General features: G+C 39.0%; 1 protein-coding gene across 3 annotated transcripts in view; it reads right to left on the bottom strand.

Annotated features, from left to right (window-relative positions):
• Positions 1–1,207: 1,207 nt before the first annotated feature.
• The window catches only part of RNF115 (ring finger protein 115), a 74,623-nt gene continuing 52,753 nt past the window's right edge, over positions 1,208–23,077 (bottom strand). For all 3 annotated transcript variants that reach the window (XM_072769466.1, XM_072769465.1, XM_072769464.1), the window contains 6 exons: positions 21,382–21,593; positions 8,487–8,558; positions 7,238–7,310; positions 6,202–6,295; positions 3,171–3,286; positions 1,208–2,498 (listed from right to left, as the gene is read on the bottom strand). In XM_072769466.1, the coding sequence (XP_072625567.1) occupies positions 2,367–2,498; positions 3,171–3,286; positions 6,202–6,295; positions 7,238–7,310; positions 8,487–8,558; positions 21,382–21,593 (699 nt within the window). In that variant the 3' untranslated portion in view covers positions 1,208–2,366. The remainder of the gene's footprint in view (positions 2,499–3,170; positions 3,287–6,201; positions 6,296–7,237; positions 7,311–8,486; positions 8,559–21,381; positions 21,594–23,077) is intronic.

The raw sequence follows: 23,077 nt of genomic DNA, 5'->3' as shown, positions 1-23,077 counted from the left end.
TGCTCAGGCCTTTGGAATCAGACTAGAACTACACCATAAAGCTCTACTGGCTGGTTGACTGAAAAATCTTGAAACTTCTTAGCCTCCATAATAACACAAGTTAATTCCTTATAGTAAGTCTCTTTACACAGACACACACACACACACACACACACACACACACTCTCTCTCTCTCTCTCACCTTATTGCCTTATGGATTCTGTTTCTCTGGAGAACCCTACTATATTCTTTAACTTAAATTAAAACCTGGAACTCCCAAGATGCCTCCTAGGAAGAAACACTATAGAATCATTATGTGGAAAGGGTACAGGAAACAGCAAAAGGAGCCTCATGTCCTCTATTAGAGCACAAAAAAGTGAAGAAAATTTCAAATAACTGAGACTGACACTATTTGCCATTCTGTGTATTGAAAAGGTAACTCCCTATCTAGTACTTTGCTTCTGACCTTTTGTGAAGCTATTCAGATCTGTTCTAGTTCTCTAGCTTTCTAGTTGTAGTAAAAATACAACCGTTTGTCCTGACATCTCCAGACTCTAACAGGAAGGGAATAATTTCCAGCTGTCGTAATTTTCTGAGACAGTAGACACCCTTCTACTTGAAAACTATAATGTGCTCCAACTTCAGCACGGCCTTTCGCCATTTATGTAGTGGCCACTAAATATTCAGAATATACCTCTCACTCTTCCCAAGCTTCTTGATCTCACCCCACCCCCACTCCCACTAAAAACCAATGTGTAGTTTTGGGCTACACATCAATACCCATAGTAAATAGCTCACCTTCTCCTAAGAAACAATCTCTGTGGAGGTATAACATGAGAGGCAGAGGAGAAAACATCCTTTATTCCCTCTGGTGCCAACATGAATCACACCTTATGGTCACAACTTTAGAGGCAGGCTGTTAATTCAGCAAGCCACTCTCCCCTTTCTTTCTTCCCTCCCCTATTCCTTTATCCTCTACCAAAATACAAAGATATCTCTAACCCCTTTCCTCACCCCCAAAACCTGTATGATAGTCAACAAAAACTGAGGAAAGACTCCTAGTCAAGAAAGAGACTCACCAAAGAGTGGCCTTTTTGTTCTAATCATTCCAAACTATGAAGGGCTGATGTGACCAGAAAAATGGTGTCCCCTGTTACCCTCTATGGTGCGCTGACAGTGGTTATGTGTCCCCATCATTTCCTTTTGAGACTTTGAAGTTCCAACAACATTCTTGATCTTCTTCATTTATTCAACTTTAAACACTTAAATGCTTCAAAGAGCATGTGCATGTGCAATGAGACACTGTTAGGCTGAAAATAGAAGGCCCACCTCTCCAAGGCCAAGCTGTTTCAGGCATGATCACAAATAATCAATTTGATTCCAAGTACAACCAGAACCAAGCAGAACAGAAAGATTTCAGAGATGATAAAAGGGCTTAAAAAATTAAAATGAGACAATGTGAAATCTCAATTCCCGAAGATGAATGAATTACTAAAAACAGTAAACTAAATTGGCTGTAGAAGCAGTAATGAAGTAATTCTATTTCTAAGGGAAATTATTTTAAGGTCTCCATGACAAAAGGCAGTAAACAATGAGTCGGGGGTCATTAAAAAAACTTCAGAACCAAAGATTTCAAATATCTATCCTTCTGTGCCTGTATGCTCCCCAACTCATTTCTAAAAAGGAACCAGAATCAGATTCCCACCAACATAAGATTCCTAAGATGTGTCATGTTAGCTTCTGCAGAAAATGCACCTTGTGAAGTAGTCTTTAAAAATTAAAATGAGAAAACCAAAGAGTACAATGATCAGCCACTTTCTCCTCCCCATTGTAATTTTTCTTTGATTTTCTGAGGATTCAAACAAAACAAAATCATTAGTTTCGGATTTCTGAATTAATCTGATCTTGCTTTGTGGCTAATGTGGCCAAGAGTAGATGCTTTTGTACAATTAAAACAGAAAGACTTTAAACAGCAGGACTTTAGGGCTGTGGTTCCACTGCATCTACTATAAAATACACAAATGGTAGGCTGGAGGTTAGAGAAGGAGGTGGAAACATCCACTACAAGAGAACATGACAGATAGTGGGACCCTAGCTAGACTTTAAGGTAAAGTGATTCTATTCTGGCAGGGGAAACCCACATAATCAAGTTTCACACTTATAAAAGTATCACTCTGAATTCAGGAATAAGAGGCATTTGGTTGTAGATACAATTCCATCTGCAGATACTAACTTTAAATTTAGAGAAGAAAAACACTCACTGCATTAATATTATGGGTTGGGGTTTCTTATGCAATTCCTAAATCCACCTACTATTTTTTTGTTTTGAAACAATTGACAGCTGTGATAAGACTACCACAGCCCTGGCTCAGATGCAGGCTTTAGCTTCAGAAAGTCCATCGGTCATGTAGCTGGCTGTCACTGCTATATCTGTTGCTTGCAGAGGCCTCAGAGCTCTGGGTTTGCCGAGTAGAGTCCTCACCATTTAAGCTCTTCCTACATACAGGACATGTGTCATGCTGAAACAGAAAGATATCAGTCTATATAATTAGCCTGACCTGAGACCTGTAGGAGCTAAACACTTAAGAAACTCTGAGAGCTGGCAGGTGGAAAAACAAAAAGGGCACATATTCTCACACAGTGCACACTGGGCTCAAAGGTGTAACATTAGGACATCTTCCAAACAGAACTTTAAACAGAAATGACAGAAAGAATTCTAGGCCAGCAACTTAACAACAGCTACCACACATCACCAAATAGAACTAATCAGAAACAGTGACCTGAGATGGTCTATAGTAGTGGTCAGCAAACTTTCTATGAAGAGACTGGTAATAAATATTTTAGACTTCACAGGCCATACCACCTGTGTTGCAACCACTCAACTCTGATGACACAGCACAAAAGTTGCCACAAACAACTGTAAACAAATGACCATAGCTGCGTTCCAAGAAAACTTCATTTACAAAAACAAGCGGCAGGCCCAAGACCTGTAGGCTATGCTTTTGTAACCTCTTGTTAGAGAAGTTCCAAACATACAGTGATGATCTAAAAACTGTTAATGGTGCCAGTAGGAATTAGCCAGGAACTAAAATCTGCTCTGCTTGTCTCTATTAACCCCAAACCATCCCCACACTGCCGAAGCTGTGACTGGCAGAGATGGCCTATCACACATGACAGCTGTCTATACTCACCAGTTCTAACCATGGTACGATACAACTGCTGTGGAAGAAGTGGTTGCAGGGTAACTGCCGGACTTCCTCTTCAACTGTGTAATCTTCTTTGCACACTGGACACTCTAAACCCATATCTGTTGGAGGAGGAAATGCCTTCTAAAGTGAGTGAGCAAAAAAGGAAGAAAAAACCAGTCCAGTGTCTTTAACTTAAGTAACATGTAAAGAAAAAACAGAAAGCGCATCCTAGGTGGAAGAGGTAGAAAGCACAAATTTTATTTCAAAATGGGGGAGGAGGTGATAGCAGACAGGGACATGAATGGGCTTTAATTCATTAAGGCCTACACAGAAACTACGTAAGGCCTACTTTTCAATGTCAAGACTTGGAAAAAAAAATAAATTGGGGCTTAGATATCTATTAAGTAAAACAGGAAAAACATCTTCTCAGACATGTGATAGCCTTTTGGCAGTTTCTACATAGTAAATACAGGCAATCCATCCACCACAACCAAGGGACACTTCATGGCAATCTTAGCAGTTCCTAATCAGCGTCTCAAGCCACTTTTACCCTGCTATTTTCCCCATTTCACCTCCTCTTTCAGTGTGGTTATCCTAAAGCCCTCTGTACAAGTTAATTAAAAGCTGTACCAGGGGGATCCCTGGGTGGTGCAGCGGTTTAGCGCCTGCCTTTGGCCCAGGGTGCGATCCTGGAGACCTGGGATCGAATCCCACGTCGGGCTCCCGGTGCATGGAGCCTGCTTCTCCCTCTGCCTGTGTCTCTGCCCCTCTCTCTCTCTCTCTCTCTCTCTCTCTCTCTGTGACTATCATTAAAAAAAAAACAAAAAGCTGTACCAGGAGGTGGTGCTATAGAACTGCAAGCTCAAGGATAGCTTAGGCTCCAAGTCCAGAGACAAGAAACACTCTGTGAGGAAATGGCTACAAATTAAATTGGGAGTATGAGGCAGCAAAGTCTGGTTTCCCAAATCTGGCTAATACCAGCTAGTGTCTGTCTCCAGTGGCCAGGACATGCTATGTACCCACAGCAGTCAAGGACTTGGAGTAGGGCTATACTTAATAGATTTACTCCTTCCTCTCCACTTTTCCCTGACACCTTTACCTAAATTCTAGCTTTTATTTCTTATGTCTGGTCTACTGGAATAGCCTTCTAGGTAGTATTCTTGACCTTAGCCTTCAGCCCTCCAAATTTACCTAAGCTTTGAAACCAGCTAATTCTCCCTAATATTGGCTTTACAGAAATCCTCAGCTCATCTTTACTTGGATTCCCAGCTGGTACCTCAAAATCAAAAGTTCAAATTTAAAATAACACATCACTTCTGTACACAAACCAGGGCCCACTCACAATTCCCCAACCCCTGATAGATGGCAGCACAAGCGCTGTAATTCCCAACTGTGAAACCTTAGAGTCCTCTTTGACCCTTTTCCCTCCTTTATCCTATTATGCAATCAATGACAAAAGCCTTTCTTCAAAGCGATATTGAGCCTACACTTCCCTGTTAGCACTGCCACCATCACCTGCGCCCCACCTGGATACTGTAGCAGCCCCTTAAATCTCTGTTTCGGCTTTTTTTGCCTTCCAATCCATTTCAGGCACTACCTCCAAACTAATGTTCCCTAAAGACCACCTAAATTCCCTCAATCCTCCACTTGGGGAGCTATGAAACTTGCCTCCTATCTAAAATATCCAGCCCTAACTACTGTGCCAATTTCAAGGTCCACTCAGACAAGGCCCAACCCTTCCTAACCAGTCATACCTCCCACTACTCCTAAACCAGATTCTATTTCAGGGCTAATAAAGTCACTCTCCTTATACCTGATTCAGATACCATGTCCATGCTGGTATACCATAATACCAGCTCCAAAGGGTGAGCATGTCAGCTCACATTGGTTCATACTTACCCTTGAATAGAATGACCTAAGATGGCTTATCTTGTCTTTAAAATCTTCTCTAACTTAAACTGGAATTTGTGGGGGAAGAAACTCTTAGTTCAAAATAATGTTCCTTGTTATTAAATTCCTTCAATGCTTAAAAATAAGATAATATCTATATCTAAAGTACCTAACTGTATCTGACAGAGTAAATATGAGACAAATTCCCAGCCTCCTACTTTTTCTCTTTCTCTGTATCACCTGCTCAATACTTTTTTAAATACTGTTTTCTCTAATTATCTAGTTGAGTTTTGCTTCCCCTGGTAAGATCTTCAAGAAATCAAGTCTTATCTTGTACCTCTTTGTTTCCTGCATGGCACCTAGAAAAAGGACATGGTGGCTGTTGAGGAAATAACTTACTTGCTGATAAAAGAAATTCTCAGCTTTTAACATCTGCAGGCCCCTAGACCCCCAGGGAATCTATATACTTTAACATTTACCAAGATCAAAATGACCACAAAACCTCAAAGCATGAGCTCTATTTCTGCTCTGAGCATATACTGTACATCTGCTTTGTTAAAAATAATAATAATAATAATAATAATAATAATAATAATAACCAAAAAGGAGCATCCCAAACATAAGGATAAGGAAAAAAAATTCCCTTGTTCCCGTAAGCTTCAAGTCATATAGAGATAAAGTATGTAACTTTCTGAACTGTCCTTTGCTATATTTAAAAAACAGGGGTGTCTGGCTGGCTAAGTCAGTACAACATGCAACTCCTAATATCAGGATCATAAATTCAAGCCCTATGTTGGGCATGCAGCCTATTTTAAAACCAACAAACAAAACATATATAACCCTTCACCAAATGGTCTTTCCCTGGAGCTCTTTCTTCTTTATGAAGATTGTGCAACCTGGCAACTGTCTTAACTTAGGCTTGAATAAAACTCTCTTCCTTTCTCTTTGCAATTTAAAAAAAGGTTTATCCACTTTGCATCAACATGACTAACCCTAATGAAAAGGTAGACACCTTCCATATATGACATCTAGGTAGAATTTTAGGAGTGCTAAAGCTTCACTTGAAGATCTGCAGTATAGGAAGGTGCTGGAATTTTTGAATAGAGATCAGAAGTTAACAGAGTAAGAATAGAAATGAACTTACCAACTTGTTCCTGAGTTACTGTCACTGTTGGAAGAGATGTGATCTTTTCCTTGTCAGCTGGGGGAGGCCCTGTGTTTTCCAGTTGTCCTAAAAGCTACAAAAAAGGAAACAGAAAAAGAAGAAGTGGCAGATATCCCACTATCCCTGGGGAGGGAGCTGCTCCAGCTGAGAACAAACAATGCATATATTAGAAAATGCTAGTTGCTCTTACTTCTGCAAAGCTCTGAGAGGCTTGGGTTTCCCCTTTCCTGCTGCCACAACTCTCATAATTCCTTTACAATTTCAGAGTGACATTCGTAAAAGTCTACAGACAAACCTATCATTGCAAGGCCCACCTCCAGGCATAAAGCAACTTCAGAGGCAGCAAAAAGGTTGTGATGTCAGGAATAAAACTACAACCGAACAAAAGGTAATACTTAATTGGTCTAAAAACTTCATTCTGCTAGAAGAAAAAAAAAGGTGGAAGTATGGAAAGTAGCATAAAGTAAGCCAAGAAATAGGTAAATTACTGCCTACGAGAAGATTTGGATATAAATGACATGCTTTCTATTCTCAGCATTCCACAAGGGAAATGAAAAACCAATTAAATTAAAATAAACATAAATATGTGGAAGCAATTATATATGGCATGGGAATACCTTTTTCTCTGCTTCCTTCCCCTACTTTGCTCCATCTAGCAGAAATCCCTGCTTCAACATGTGAGGAGACCCTCCTTTTTTGTGTAGCATCTATTAATAGGATCCTCATAGGACTGAACAAGAGGTCAAAAATACAAAATACTGTTTGTTATAGGAGAAGTCTTCCCTTCTCTGGAGGTGAAGCCGTCTCCTAGAAAGTCCCTAGGACCTAAAAGGTACACGGATGCTGAACTAAACCCCATAAACCGTTTATCCCCTCAGTAAAATCGAAACCCACAAGCTCAAAATATTAGAGAAAGCAGAGTGACTGCCATTTTAGAAAGTAGCAGAAGGAAAGCAGGAAGCCTGTGGAGCCATGAGACACACTGAACAGACACCCTCAAAAGGCAGCTCCTCACCTGGGTTACAATGGCATCAAGCCCTGTCTGACCCCAGGCATAGTCCCCAGGGTTGGAGTGCAGCATCCCGCTCCTATACATGAGATGAGACAGACAGCATTAGATAGAGTGATCAGGCTCTGCCTTACACCACAGAAAAAACTGGCAGATCCTGTTCTCTCTCAGAGCTGGAAAGTCACTAGTTCCCTAAAACCAAGTAGCAAAGAATTAAGGTCAAACAGTCTCTTATCCAGAAGCAGTCTCTTATTCTCTTAAGTAAGGAATTTTTACTTAATCGAATAGAACATAAAATGTGAAGCTACCTAAAATACCACATGACACACCAGAGCAAAAAGAGTGACTCATTGCCTATTGGCTAAGAAAAGTTTGTCTTCTCTGTGCCCACTTACAGTAAACATAGATGGAGCTGCTTTTTAAGGAGAGTTTTCCCTTTGTGACTGGCCAAAATCTACAGCAGACTTCCCTCATTCTAAGAGGCTGCCCATAGTCCTGGACAATGAGGAGCTTTCAAGTAGAGAAATAGCCACAGAAGTCTCTCTGATAGCAACTTAGAGCAATTACAAAAGGGACTTGGCAATGTCACTTTCTGGAGCTGCCGGTGCACTACCCTGGATGACAGATGTCCAGACTCTTTGGCTGGAATATGTTAAAAAGAAACAAGAGGCTGGAAAATAGGGTAACTGTGTGGGAGGACTGAGGTCCCTGTGAGCAAAGGAGACTTCTGGGGCAGAGTCAGAAGTGGCATGTAATTGTTCAGACAAGAGGAAATTCCATCTTAACCCCTTCCCTACTTAAGTGTCACTCTGATACTGAATTACAGCCTTTGTTTCTTCTGACAAACCTTCTTACTTTGAGAAAAGGAAGTTAAGCAATATGTTTTTAATTTCAGAAATTCTTAAGGAATACAATCTTCCCATATGATCTACAGAAGAAACCTGCAAGTCCAGATACCAGGCGTGGTGGGGACCATCTCATTCCCCTCTCAACACAACTCTCAGACCAGAATATGAACCAAAACCAACACATCCAGTGCCGAGACATCCTGTGGGACTAGGATGGCCCTCAGGAGACTGAACAATAAAAGATAAGTTCTGATTAAGTTTGGGCTCAGCAAATAAAGACAATCTAACACTCTGCCAATCAAACTGTTATACTCACCTATGTAGCTCTTGTTCTTTCTTGCAATGGTACAGATACCTAAAATGCTGCTACTCCAGCAAAGTAAGACAGAGGGTAATTAGTTACTTACCAGGAAAAAGGATGTGAGGATCCAGGAATTGCAGAATTTGCAAAGAATCCTGCAAAGATCTGTTGAATTATTCTGTTGGAGGAAAAAACAATTAGGTAAGACAACAGACCAATGACAGTATTCTACAGATATATACAGCTGGCCAATCACCAACTCCTTCTCCAAACCATCCATGGGTTTTCAATGACCATTATACAGTAGATAACACCAGAAATCAGTCAGCTACCTGGTAAAGTGCTATTTTGCTATTATGGCTATCTTCTGAGCTCTGTGATCTTATGTATTAATAGATTTTTTGGCTTGAAAGGGACCTGATTACATGGTGTAGTTTTCAAACTATGTTCCTTGGATCTCTGGCAGCAACATGAGGCTGCGATCTGAGCCCATCCTGTAACAACAGTAGTTCCATTTTCATGTGTTTTACACATTGGGTTTCTGTGTAAGATACTATTCAAAGAGCCCTTTAAAAAATATTTTTTGAGAATAATTCCATTTTACTCACATTCATCAACGTGCTCTATTGGCCCTCAAAAGATGTTTCAAATGCCTATAACACAAACTCATTCAAACACATACACACCTGACACTTGTCACTCTGAACACTTAGGATGGCACATCTACCCAGTCCTTTATATTAGGAAGTTGATCTTTGTTACCCAAAGAGATAATGGGCAAAAGAAAAAGACTGAAGAGGGTGCCTGGGTGGCTTGGTTGGTTAAGCTTCTGCCTTTGGCTTAGGTTATGATCCCAGGGTCCTGGGATTGAGCCCTGCTCAGTGGGAAGTCTGCTTCTCCCTCTCCCTCTGCCTCTCTCTCTTGTTCATACTCACTTTCTCAAGTAAAAAAAAAAAAAAATTTTAAAAAGGACTCTTTGTAAAAAAGAAAAAAAAAAGACAAAAAATGTTTCTCCTAGATCTCTTTGTTTTGTGAATGATAGGCATTTTCTCCAGCTTTATTGAGATATAATTGACATGATACATACTTTTAACCCCCTGGTTCCCACTTATCAGGCCAAGCAATAGAATAGTGGCAGTAGCCAATATTAGACTCTCTCTATTCCTAAAATTCAACAGTAGCTAACTAGACTGTGTGTTTTAAAATATGTCCACAGGGATGCCTGGGTGGCTCAGAGGTTAAGCGTCTGCCTTTGGTCTGGGGCCTGATCCTGGAGACCTGGGATTGAGTCCCACATCGGGCTCCCTGCATGGAGCCTGCTTCTCTCTCTGCCTGTGTCTCTGCCTCTCTGTGTGTCTCTCATGAATAAATAAATAAAATCTTTAAAAAAAAATTTAAAAAAATATGTCCACAAATTATTTTATGATCCTCCTTTGAGTATAGGCTGGCCTTAATGACTTTTTTTTTTTAATTGAGGTATAATTCACATGAACATTAGATTAGTTTCAGGTGTACAACATGATTTGACATTCATATATAATTGTAAATACCACCACAATAAGACCAGTTAACATTCATCCTACATGCTTATAAAATTTTATTTTCTTGTGATTTTAACTCTTTTAAGATCTACTGTCTTAGCAACTTGCCAATATGTAACATTAACTATAATACTGTAGTTACCTATAATTAACTGTAATGAACTATAATATCTTTGCAGTTATAGTTTGCATTTCTCTGATGCTGTGGTCACCATGCTGCACATTACATCTCCACTATTTATTTATAACTACAAGTCTGTACCTTTTGGACCCCTTCACTATTTTGCCTACACCCTACTCCCTACCTCTGGCAACCACAATCTATTCTCTTTATCAATGAGCTTTTTTTTTTTTTTTTTTTTAAGATTCCACATATAAGTGAGATCACATGGTACTTGTCTTTCTCCATCTGACATACTTCACGTATTACAACGCCTCAAGGTCCATCCATGTTGTTGCAAATGGCAAGATTTCATTTCTTTTGGCCAAGTAATATATGTGTGTGCGTGTATCTGGTGTATATTCATACAAATCACATTTTCTTTATTCATTATCCATCAATGGACACTTAGGCTGTCTCCATTATTATAAATAATACTGTATTAACATAGGGGTGTATATATCTTTTTGAATTAAGGTTTTCAATTTCTTTAGATAAATACCCAGAAGTGGAATTGTTGGATCATAGTTTTATTTTTAATTTCTTGAGGAATCTCCATACTGTTTTCCACAGTGGGTGTACCAACTTACATTCCCATCAGCAGTTCACAAGGGTTTCCTTTTCTTCACATCCTCGCTAACACTTATTATTTCTTGTCTCTTTGACAAGAGCCATTCTAACAGGTGTGAGGTGACATTTCACTGTGGTTTTGATTTGTATTTCCCTGCTTAGTGATGTTAAGCACATTTTCGTGTACATTTTGGCCATCTGTTTGTTTTCTTCAGAAAAATAGCTATTCAGATCTTCTGATTCATTTTTTAATCAAAACAGTTTTCTTAAAAAAAAAAAAGGTTTTCTTTTTTTGGTATCACATTATATGAGTCCTTTCTATATTTTGGCTACTAACCCCTTATCAGATCTGCAAACTCTCCTATTCAGCAGGTTGCCTTTTCATTCTGTTGATGGCTTCCTTTGTTGTGCAGAAGCTCTTTAGTTTGTTAACTTGTCTATTTTTGCTTTTGTTGCCTTTGAAGTCAGATCCAAAAAATCATTACCAGACAGTCAAAGAGCTTACTGCTTATGTTTCCCTCTAAAAGGTTTATGGTTTCAGGTCTTACATTCAGTCCATTCTGAGTTAATTTTTATGTATGGTGTAAGAAAGTGGTCCAGTTTTCCCAATGTCACTTAAAGAAATTGCCCTTTCCCCATTGTATATTCTTGACTCCTTTGAGTTTATTTCTAAGTTCTCTATTCTGTTCCATTGATTTAGGTGTCTGTTTTTATGCCAATACCATACTGTGACTTACTTCTTAACAATGGAATATGGCACGATAACCTGTGACTTCCAAGATTAAGTCATAAAGAGCACTATGGCTTACTCCTTGCACTCTCTCTCCAATCATTTTTTGGAAAAGTGGCATGGCACGCAATTCTGCAAAGTTCCATATGATAGGGTACTGAAGCTTCCTCCCAACAGAACAAACTTGCCAGAATATGAGTAAATCTCAGCTGATCCTTCATGTTACTGCAGTAATAACCAATGTATTGACTATAAGCTAATAAGACACTGGGCCAGAACCATCCAGCTGAACTGCCCCCAAATTCCTGACCCAATGAACTTATGAGATGATTAATGTTTGTTATTTTCAGCTACTAAGCTCTAGTGTAATTGTTACATAGCAATGGAGGTGTGTTTGATACCTGGAGGTGTGTTCTAACAAAAACCTAAAATGTGGGAGTAGATTTAGAACCCAATAGAGTTGGAGGGACTTTGAGGAAAATATCAGCGGAAGTCTGGGAGCTTTGACGAAATAGACGCATGAAGGCCTTTGAGGAATTTATGGGTGAGAGCTTAAGTGAGAAAAATCTTCTTGGAAACCAGAGGGAAAGGGATCCTTGTTATGTAATTGCAAAAGCTGCTGCCTGCCATAATATGTAAAGTAGAAGGTGTGGCTCATGAACTGGGTGATAGTCTAGCTAACAAGATGTACAGACAAGAATGCTAAAGGTACCTCTAGGCTTCTTCTTGCTGCTTACATTAAAATGGAAGGAAAGAGGAATAAATTAAAGGATAGTTAAATTTTATTTTTTTTTCAATTTTTTTTAAAGTAATCTCTACACCCAACACAGGGCTCAAACTCACAATACCAAGATTAAGGGTCACGTAACTCTTCCAAGTGAGCCAGGCAGGTGCCCCAAAAGGGAAGGATAAACAAAAGGGGAGTTAAGACGAAATAATTCTGAAAATTCTCAGCTTCTCAAGATGGTAAACGATACTAAAATTAAGAAATGGGTTCCAAGGAAAGATTAAACAAATCCAGGGCACTCACGAAAGAAAGTGGTTAATGAGGAACCTGGAATACAGCTTAAAAATTATTTGTTAAGACTTCAGAAAGATCTGTATAGCCTAAAGAACTACTGAGTTAAACAACTGGGCTTCCAAGAAGCTTAAGGGTGTTGTCTTAGTCCCCATGGGCTGCCGTAACAAATTCCCACAAACCATATAGTTTAAAAAGAAAGGAATTTATTCTTCTATTGTTTTGGAAGCCAGAGTCTGAAATCAAGATATTGTTAGGGTTAGTTCCTTCTGGAGGCTCTGAGGGAAAATCTGTTCCATGCCCCTCTTCTAGCTTCCCAGCAATATTTGTGTTTTTTGGCTTGTGGACACATTAACCTCTGCCTTGGTCTTCATGTGACTTTATTTCTTGTGTCTACTGTGTCCAAATTTCTCTATTCTAAGAATACTAGCCATTGCAATTGGGCCCACTCTAACCCAACAGGATCGCACCTTAACTTGATTACATCTGTAAAGACCTTATGACAAATAAGGTCACACTCACAGGTAGTGGGGGTTAGGACCTAAACATAACTTTTTGAAGGATACAGTTCTACCCATTGCAAGTACTGCCCCTCAGCAATCCCAGCAGAAGCCCAAGGGAGAAAGGAGATTATCTGGAAGAGATTTGTGGGTGCGGCTTTTGCTTATGGTATGAATCTCAGTAACATCCATGAGACTCTGAATTTTAAAAAGAAACACTGCCAGATTAAACTGAAAGGTACAGAGGTAAAACAAAATGAAAAGAAGTCTCTTGGCCCTCAAAATTCTACTGGCAAGAAGCAAAGGAAACTGCGCAGCTGCAAATCTGGACTACTTTTCATGGAAAGAAAAAAAAAAAAAAGATAACTCACAGGGTGAAACCAAGAGCCTAGAATGAGGAAACAAGAGCCACAGAGCAACATTTCCGTGCCAAAAGAAAACAAAGTCCTAATCAAGAAACTTCCACTATTTATCCAGATAACATCAGAATTGCTATGAATCAGTGACTTCTTTGTGTCTCCCATCTTCTCCCTTTTTAAATAGGAATTTCTATACCTATTTAGTATACACTTGTCCCATCACTCTATGTTGGGTGAGTGAGGGGCTGAAAACTTGTTTCTTTAATTTGTAAGTATTCATATCAAAAGAAGTAGTACTTGAGGAACTATACCCAAGGAGCCTCATCAACACTTGGACCTAACAACTGGATTTCAAGTTGATGCTATAAAGGGACAAGGCTTTAGGTGGGTGTTGGGAAGATGTGAGTATATTTTGCACATGAGAGAACTGTAAGTAATTTGTGGCCAGAGGGTGAAATAAGGTAGTTTAAAACATGTCTACAAATTTTTTTAATACTTCTCCCTTCAAGGAGTGGAGTTTAATTCTTCTCCCCTTGACTGTGGACTGGACCTAGTGTCTCACTTCTTACTGACAAAATATGGCCGAAATGACAGTGTTTGGCTTCCAAGATCAGGATATAAAAGGCATTATGGTTTCTTTCCTTTTCCTTTCTCTCTTAGATCACTTTATTCTGGGGAAGACAGTGGTCAAGTCACAGGGACACTGAAGGAACCCTATGCAGAGATCCACATGGTAAGGAACTAAGGCCTCCTGCCAACAGCTATGTGAGTGACTTATCTCGGAAATAGATCCTCTAGCCCCAGTCCAATGTTCAGGTGCCTGCAACCACAGCTGACATTTTGATTACAACAAACTCTTTACCAGAACCACCTACCTAAGCTGCTCCCAAATTTCTGACCCTTAGAAACTGTAATAAATGTCTGTTGCTTTATGCTGCTTAATTTTGGGGTAATCTGTTACACAGCAATAAATAATATACCTTCTTGCTTGCTAATAACTGGAAAAGCAAAATTACCACATGCTTGAACTAACCAATAAGTAAATGGTAATAAACAACTTTGAGAGAGAGCCTAGTTCCTGACTCTGTAGCTGACCCTACATAAATAAATGCTTAGGGAGTTGCCAGGGACACCTTGGCTAATGAGCTGCTGATTCCCCTCTCTTGGCTGCTTACTTCCTGGAAGTCAGATGCTGGTTCCATACCTCTGCAGCAGAAACAAAGAGAGGCTGCTCAGGGTGGACTCAGTAAGTGTAAGAGATGTTGTGAGGAGACTGTCTTCAGCTGATAAATGCAGTACTTACAATGAATTTTCTTGTTGTTAAAAACATAAAATATTGTCTTGTCAAAGCAATAGGTAGCTAAAATGGGAGTGGGTGGGAGGGTGATGTGTGTATTTAACCCACAGGAGAGAAAAACCAATCCATACAGTCTAGAGGGGAAAATACAAGTTAAGATGAGATAAAAGACTTTATGAGTTTCCAGAGATGTTCTCTCTCTAGGTTTTCTTCCTTGTTCCTTGGTTGTCCTTTCTGTCTCCTCTGTTTATTCATCTTTATCTTCCAAACTTCTAATAATCAGGGCCTATGGCTCAATTCTCTGATCTCTTCTACTTTCTATATTGACTCTTCTAGCAATTTCACCCAGTTTTATAATTTTAAATCCATATACAAAGCCACATTTCCAAATTTTATCTCACCCAAGATCTCTGCCTACTCAATACCACCACTTGAATGTATAATAAGCAGCTCAAACTTATTATGTCCCAAACTGAACTCTTGTATTGTCTCCCCCATATCTGTTCCTTCTAGTGTTCATTTCAGCTGATGGTGACTCCATTTTTCAAGCCGCTCAAACCAAAAACCTTAGTGCATTCTTAACTTTTTTTTTTCATCCATAGCTTTTCTTTCTGTTATATCTCATATCCAATCTGTCAGCAAATCCAATTATGCCCACTGTCAAACTGTATCTAGAATCCACCCATTTTTCCCTACCTCGTCCAAGCCACTGGCATCTCTAGTTTAGATTAATGCAACAGCCTCTTAAATAGTTTCTCTGTTTCTGCCCTTGCCCCTGTACTCCTTGCAGCCCCCCATTCTATTCTCAACATAGCAAATAGAATGATCTTTTTTTTTTTTAAGATTTTATTTATTTATGCATGAGAGACACAGAGAGAGAGAGAGAGAGAGAGAGAGAGGCAGAGACACAGGTAGAGGGAGAAGCAGACTCCATGCAGGGAGCCCGACGTGGGACTTGATCCCAGGTCTCCAGGATTACACCCTAGGCTGAAGGCAGCACTAAACCACTGAGCCACCTGGGCTGCCCTAGAATGATCATTTGAAAACTGAAATTAGACCATGTCATTTCTCTGCCCTAAACTTTCCACTGGGTTTCTATCTGCATTCAGAATTTAAAGCCCTTACAGTAATCTACCAGGTTCTACCCAATCTGATATTCTCCTCCCCATCCCCACACCCTGCCAACTTCTCAGTGACCTTATCTCCTATTATTCCCCCTCTCTTACTCTGCTCTAACTGGCCTCTCCTTGTTGGCACATTCCTGGCTCATTCCCTCACTTCATTTATGCCTATTCAATCAAGCCTTTGCTGATGACACTTTTTGAAAGTTCACTTCTCCCACACTCCCCAATCTTCCTTCTCTACCTTTTTTCCCCATAGCATTTACTACTGCTTAATAGTTTATTGATTTAACTTATTTTGCTTATCTGATGTCCCCCCCTTATTTTTTTTTAGTTTGTCCCCCCCTTATTAAGCTTCACAAGGGTAATCAACTTTTAACTATTTTGTTCCCTACCATACAGTCAATACCTGGAATAACACCTGGCAAAGTAATATACAAATGTCTGTTGAATTAATTAAAAGACCCCAAGACAGGGCCCAGAAATACACTGAAAGGTATATAATCTATTAAGATAAAAAAGGGGGATGACAAAATAAGTATGATTCCATTTCAATTATATATATGAAGGAATCGTATGTTAAAAGTTTCACAAAATTATACATTAAAGTTTAACTGGCTTTTCTTGTTGCCTTTTTAATTTAAAGAAAAAAACTAATATTTTTAAATAATCAAAGAAGTCAATTCTCAAAATGTGAGTAGTGATCAGTGGTCAGAAAACTATGGTCTCAGAATCTCCTTCAGGGGAACATATTTTAGGAAGCGAACCTCAGATGTACCCTGTCCTACAAAAGTGATTCAGAGACAGCTAATCAAAACACCAGGCTAAAACATAAATAATAAAAAACAAATGTTAAAGGAGTTAAACACACTAAAATAAAGGCAGGTCTTAATGTAATAAGTGCAAAGTAATGGGTAATAACCTCTATGAAGTCTGGAAAGTATGATTGTGTTGGTGTTCATCCAATATAGACAACTGACAAATATAAATATTTTGCCATCCTAAAAAAAACATTGTTTAAGGTGAAATATGAATAATTCCTTAGACTTGTCACAATTCTACTGAAATTGCTCCTAAAGACTATACAATCTGTTTATTCTATACATACCAAGCAACCATCGGATTGCTTTTAATTTCTTGTTATCTGGGAAATTCAAAGATAGCATTATGTAACAAGCAGAAATGAGCTTTCCAGTCACTAAAACAGAATACCCCCAGTTGCAAATTAATAAATTAGTCTTCTGGCACAGGTCAGATTCATTTAAGGTTAGATAAGATGAGCTAGTCTATTCAGGACCTGATTACATCTGGAGAAACTATCATTTGAAAGCTGCAGATTAGAGGACAGAGTGCACACTTTAGGCATGCCTACAAGTATTTGCAGAATGAATGAACAATGTGAGGCTTACCTTTCTTTACATTTGCAAAGAGGTTTCATTCATGTCATTAAAAAAGCCAAAGAAAATAGATCTCATTTCAGGGTAACTCCCTAAATTGGTGTGAGGACACATTAATAATCCCACAAAGGTAATTAATCTCTGACATCTGATTTTTTTAAATGACAAAGTACTCTGTTTATAGTGGAATCAGTGGAATGAACAGGAGCCTGAGATGTAGCCCAGGGAAACCACCAGTTGAAAGCCTGATGAGCAAAATAAAAAGCTACACTCCTCAAATCAATAGGACAAACTATCATTAGGAAGAAAACAAGATAAAATCTAATCAAAAAGCAATCTATAGGGCATCGGGGTGGCTCAGTGGTTGAGTGTCTGCCTTTGGCTCAGGTCATGATCCCGGGATCCTGGGATGGAGTCCTGCAGCAGGCTCACCACAGAAAGCCTGCTTCTCCCTCTAACTATGTCTCTGTCTCTCATGAATAAATAAATTAAAAAAAAAAAAAAAAAGAAATCTATAAAATAGAACTTGTAATGTGCTTTCAAAACACTGGGTGACACATAATGACAACTACTGTAAGGGAGTAAGTATCACATGGAAGAATCAGGGTAGACCTACTAAAGCAGGCAGAATAATATGATCCATAGAGAATATGACTAACAAAGAGATGTTGTGCTCCATTACATGAGGGAAAGGGAAAGGAAAGTGAACTAAAAACTTGTAAGTACTACTTCCTGACATAATGTGCTTTGGAAGGAAAGTTTTTGAGAAAATTAGGGAAATGTTTAGTTCTTTTTTTTTTTAATTGGGAAGATTATATGATACTGTTAGACTGATTTAAAATATTTGAAACATATATAATCCTACCAAATAAAAATATCATTAGTGTGACATCCTATATTTAACTGGCTCCAATATTTAACTGGCTTTATAATCTCAAACAAAATACCTAACGATTCTATACCTCAGTTTCTACTGTAAAATGGAGATTCACAGTAACTTCTCCATAGGGTTATAGTGAGATTAAACAAATTAACATCTGTAATACACTCAGAGTAGGGCCTGGCACAAACTCTTAGCTATAATTACCACTAATACATATATTCCATATACCACTTAGAAACATGATTACAATTATCCATTCATTCAACACAAATATATTCAGTATCCACTAAAACAGACACTACCAGAAGCTGGGAATAGAAATGAATACAACAGCACTCCAGACCATTAACCCCAGAAGTAACTTTAAAGGTTGTAAGTGATCTGGTCCATCAAAAGATGGCAGGCCCAGACATGTAATTTTTTTTAAGATTTTATTTATTTATTAGAGATACACAGAGAGAGAGAGAGAGAGGCAGAGGGTTAGAAGCTGGCTCCATGCAGGGAGTCCGACGTGGGACCTGATCCCGGGTGTCCAAGATCACGCCCTCGGCTGAAGGTGGCGCTAAACCGCTAAACCACCGGGGCTGCCCCCAGACATGTAATTTTTATCAAATCTTTAAGGAATAGATAATTCCTGTGTTACTGAAACTGTTAAGTGTAAAAAACAAAACAAACAAACAAAAAACCCCAAAACAGCAAAATTTCCCAGTTCGTTTTATCAAACTAACATAATCCTGATACTAAAATGTGATAAAGACAACATAGCTCAGCCCCGGTGGCGCGGCGGTTTAACGCCGCCTGCAGCCTGGGGTGTGATCCTGGAAACTCGGGATCGAGTCCCACATCGGGCTTCCTGTGTGGAGCCTGCTTCTCCCTCTGCCTGTGTCTCTGCCTCTCTCTGTGTGTGTCTCTATGAATAATTAAAAAAAAAAAAAAAAAAGGCAACATAAAAAAAATTACCCTTATGAACAGATGTGAAAAAAAAAAGATTGGGAACAAATCAATGCCAAGAATATATTAAGTTTAATGCTTCTTGACAATGTGTTTTTATTTTTATTTCTTTTAAAGATTTTTTTTTAAGATTTTATTTATTTATTCATGAGACACACACACACAGAGAGGGGCAGAGACACAGGCAAAGGGAAAAGCAGGCTCCACGCAAGGAGCCCAATGCGAGACTCGATCCCGGATCTCCAGGATCACACCCTGGGCTGCAAGCAGCGCTAAACCGCTGCGCCACCGGGGCTGCCCTATTTTTATTTCTTCTTTTTTTTTTTTTTTAATTTTTATTTATTTATGATAGTCACAGAGAGAGAGAGAGAGGCAGAGACACAGGCAGAGGGAGAAGCAGGCTCCATGAACCGGGGGCCTGATGTGGGATTCGATCCCGAGTCTCCAGGATCGCACCCTGGGCCAAAGGCAGGCGCCAAACCACTGCGCCACCCAGGGATCCCCTGAGGCCCCAATTTTCAAAATGAAGAATACAAGTCAGCTGCCGAGAATTAGCTACCAGATTGGAAATTTGGAGTGAATTTTGGCAGAAGTTCAAAATATGTCCTGAGGGGAATTGCAAATTAAAAGACTAATCAAACGCATTGACAGTCTAATGGAGATTAAATACACTTTGCCAGCTCCATGGGCATCAATAAGCATATTTAATGATTTTCCTCCAGCAGTACTCAGCCATCCCTTAGGGGAGGAGCAAGGAAAAGCAGACCACAGCACTGATCCAAAATTGGTAGTTTAGTGAGTGGGAGAAAACAAGTGCACAAAAGGTAAAATTTTAGATGAACTGTAGCTGAGGAGTTCAACAATGGGGTCCATGTCAGATAGAGAAAGGAAAGTAATTTTCATGCAGTTTAACTGGCAGAGGTTTGCCTCTGAGCATCAGATATTGTTATAATTGTCTAAGATTTTTTGGCTTTTGTCCTGGACAATCCTATTAAATCATATTTCCTATATCCTATTATTGTCCTAAGAAGAAATGTTTACAACTACTTTTGAAATTCATAAGACATGATATGAACTAATGGACAAATAGATCGACAGATATGTGATAAAGCAAGTACAGTAAGCTATTAACAGTAAAATCTAGAAGCTTTATGTATGTGAAGGAGTGTAGGCTCTAGAACAGTACTGTTCAATAGGCCCTGCTAAGATAATGGAAATGTTCTATAATCTGTGCTATAAAATATGGTAACTACCAGCTATCTGTGGTTACTGAACCTTTGAAATGTGGCTACTGTGATTAAAGAATTTTGAGTTTTATTAACTTTTAATTAATTTAAATTGATATAATCCCGTGGCTAGTGACTGCCCTATAGCACTAGATTCATATATCCCTGGATTCAAACAAATCCTGGATCTACCACTGATCCAAGTTATTTTATTTCTCTCTCAGTTTATTCTTATATAAAATGAGAATAGCAGGGGCACCTCGGTGGCTCAGTCAGTGAAGCATCTATCTTTGGCTCAGGTCATGATCCCAGGTTCCAGGGGACCCATATCAGGCTCCTCAATGGGAAGCCTGCTTCTCCCTCTCCATCTGCCCTTCCCCTGCTTGTGCACGCGCCTCTCTCTCTCTCTTTCTCTCAAATAAATAAAATCTTCACTTGATCTTAGCCAAGAGGCCAAGAAGCAATTCAAATAAATAAAATCTTAAAAAAAAAAAAGGATAGCAATAGCAAAAAAAAAAAATAGCAACTACTAATTTATATGTATTAAATAAGATAAGCTGATAAAGAATGAAGTACCATCCTATGCTTATGGCAAACATTTTTAAAAATTAATGTTTACGGGGGGTGGGAGTGAATGGGTGACGGGCACTGGGGGTTATTCTGTATGTTAGTAAATTGAACACCAATAAAAAATAAATTAAAAAAAATTAATGTTTATTATTCCTACAAAATGGGCTCTATGAGATCAAAAGCCAGCATCTATTTTGCCCACCACTGTATCCCTAATGTCTAATACAAGTCTTCCAGCATAAAAGACACTGAATAAACATTTGTTGCATGAATGTTTTTACAGTCACACGACTCTGTATTTATTCCTATTAAATTTTGTACTAACTCCATTGCTCCAATCTGCTGAGGTCTTTTTGAATCCTAATGACATCCCATATATTGGATTTCCCTTTTAGTATCTTCTGAAATATTGAAAAACAAATGTATAACCTATATATTAATCTGAGACAATAAAATTAACCAGAGACCTGTATCATTAGTTTTAGCATCCTTTAATTTATCAATTCTTAACTAGTCGCAGTTAAGAAACATTCAGTTTAACTTCACCTTCATTCTGTTTATATGTATCTCTATCTTGTCCATAAAGGTAACAAGTATGAGAACCTTATAGAGATTACATCATGCCAATATGTCCTTTGCTGACACTACCCTTAAAGAGAACTTAAAGAAAAAACTCACCCTTCAATAGCTGGGGATCTATCGGGACGAGTACTTCCTCGCGATCTGTATCTTCGAGTCATTGGCAGCCGTGGAGGCCGACTTGGTCCCCAGAAGTCAGTGTGAGTTTGGTGACCCCTCTCATTGGTTCTATTATCTTGGTCCAGTGGATTGCTACTTAGAAATGGTCTAAAATCTGGAAAAAACATCGTGTGGTCCAAATGCTCCCAGAGCTAGTAAAAACCAGAAATAAACAACATGTTACTGGTTTAAAGATCAGAAGAAAGAGGAAATGGTAAGAATAAATACTGAAAAAAGAGAGGAAAAATTTCTGGAACAATTTTTAACACTTTGAAATTCAGAAGCTCCAAACTTAAGAAGTATACATTTCCCCAATTTCATGGAGGAGAAAATAGAGGTCTTTCAAGTGCAGGCATCGTGTGTGTGTGTGTGTGTGTGTGTGTGTGTACACATGTGGAGGAGGGGCACTTACATACTGAGAAACTTAATTTCCTTCATACAGAAACAAGCCAACAGCTGGATCCTTTCCTTAACACTGAGCTCATATCCACATGCTTCTGAGCAGTTTCCCCTTCTGAAGTAAAAATGTGAGCCAGACATGATCACGGATTTCTGTCCTAAGCACAATCATTTGGATCTTCATATTCTTGTGCTTTGTCACAAATAACATCCACATTTTTACTATATAAAATCTAAGATTTAAGTAAAATGGATGTATTTACACACTTTTTAAAAAGCATAATTACCACAAAGTGGAGACAGAGATCTACAAAATACTTCTATCGACCTAGAAGCTGCATCAGAAAGGGGCACTGTCAAAGTGCTGCCAAAGCAGTACAGGAATGTCTGGTAAGATTATTCAGTTGTATGTATTTTATTTTATCATTAAAAGGGTGTTGTTGGGGGGACACCTGGGTGGCTCAGCACTTTGAGCATCTGCCTTTGGCTCAAGTCATGATCCTGGGATCTGGGATCGAGTCCTGCATTGGGCTCCCTGCATGGAGCCTGCTTCTCCCTCTGCCTGTGTCTCTCATTGAATGAATGAATGAATTAATTAATTAATTAATTTTAAAAAGGGTGTTGTTAGGGATGTGGGGAGAAGAATGGGGATTTGTGTGTTTGGAATTATTTAACAGGGGCACCTGGGTGGCTCAGTCGGTTAAACATCTGCCTTTGGCTCAGGTCATGGTCCCAGGGCTCTGGGATCGAGCCCCACATTGGGCTCCCTGCTTAGCGGGATCCTCTGATCCTCTGATCCTCCTCCCTACTTGTGCTCTCTTTCTCTGTCTCAAATAAATCAATAAAATCTTTAAAAAAATTTTTTTTAAAAAGGAATTATTTAACAAAGGATGAATGGAAAAAAACCAACCACCACTAAAATAATTTAAATTTTATTTATCAGTACACCAGGTATTTTAAGAGTTCCATAGAACACTACTTATTTCACTTGGTCCAACCAAGAACATAATCCTGGTCACATCCTGGTCTTTTTGTTTTGTTTCATTTCAAAGTTTTAAGTCAAACAGAAAAAGGTTTTATGTGTATATAATAACAGGGACACAAAACTGCTCAGCATATTATCTTAGGTCTTAAAATCCTCATAGCCTCTCTGCTCCAAACTGATCGTTTCTTCCAGAGACCCAAACTAACAACAGTCTCCTCTAGAAACACGCAGGGAAGGGGTCAGTTGCTAGCT

The sequence above is a fragment of the Canis lupus genome, chromosome 12, assembly GCF_048164855.1.
Source record: "Canis lupus baileyi chromosome 12, mCanLup2.hap1, whole genome shotgun sequence".
NCBI lineage: Eukaryota > Metazoa > Chordata > Mammalia > Carnivora > Canidae > Canis > Canis lupus.
Note: the sequence above shows the minus strand (reverse complement) of the source record. Positions and strands in the feature narration are given on the sequence as shown.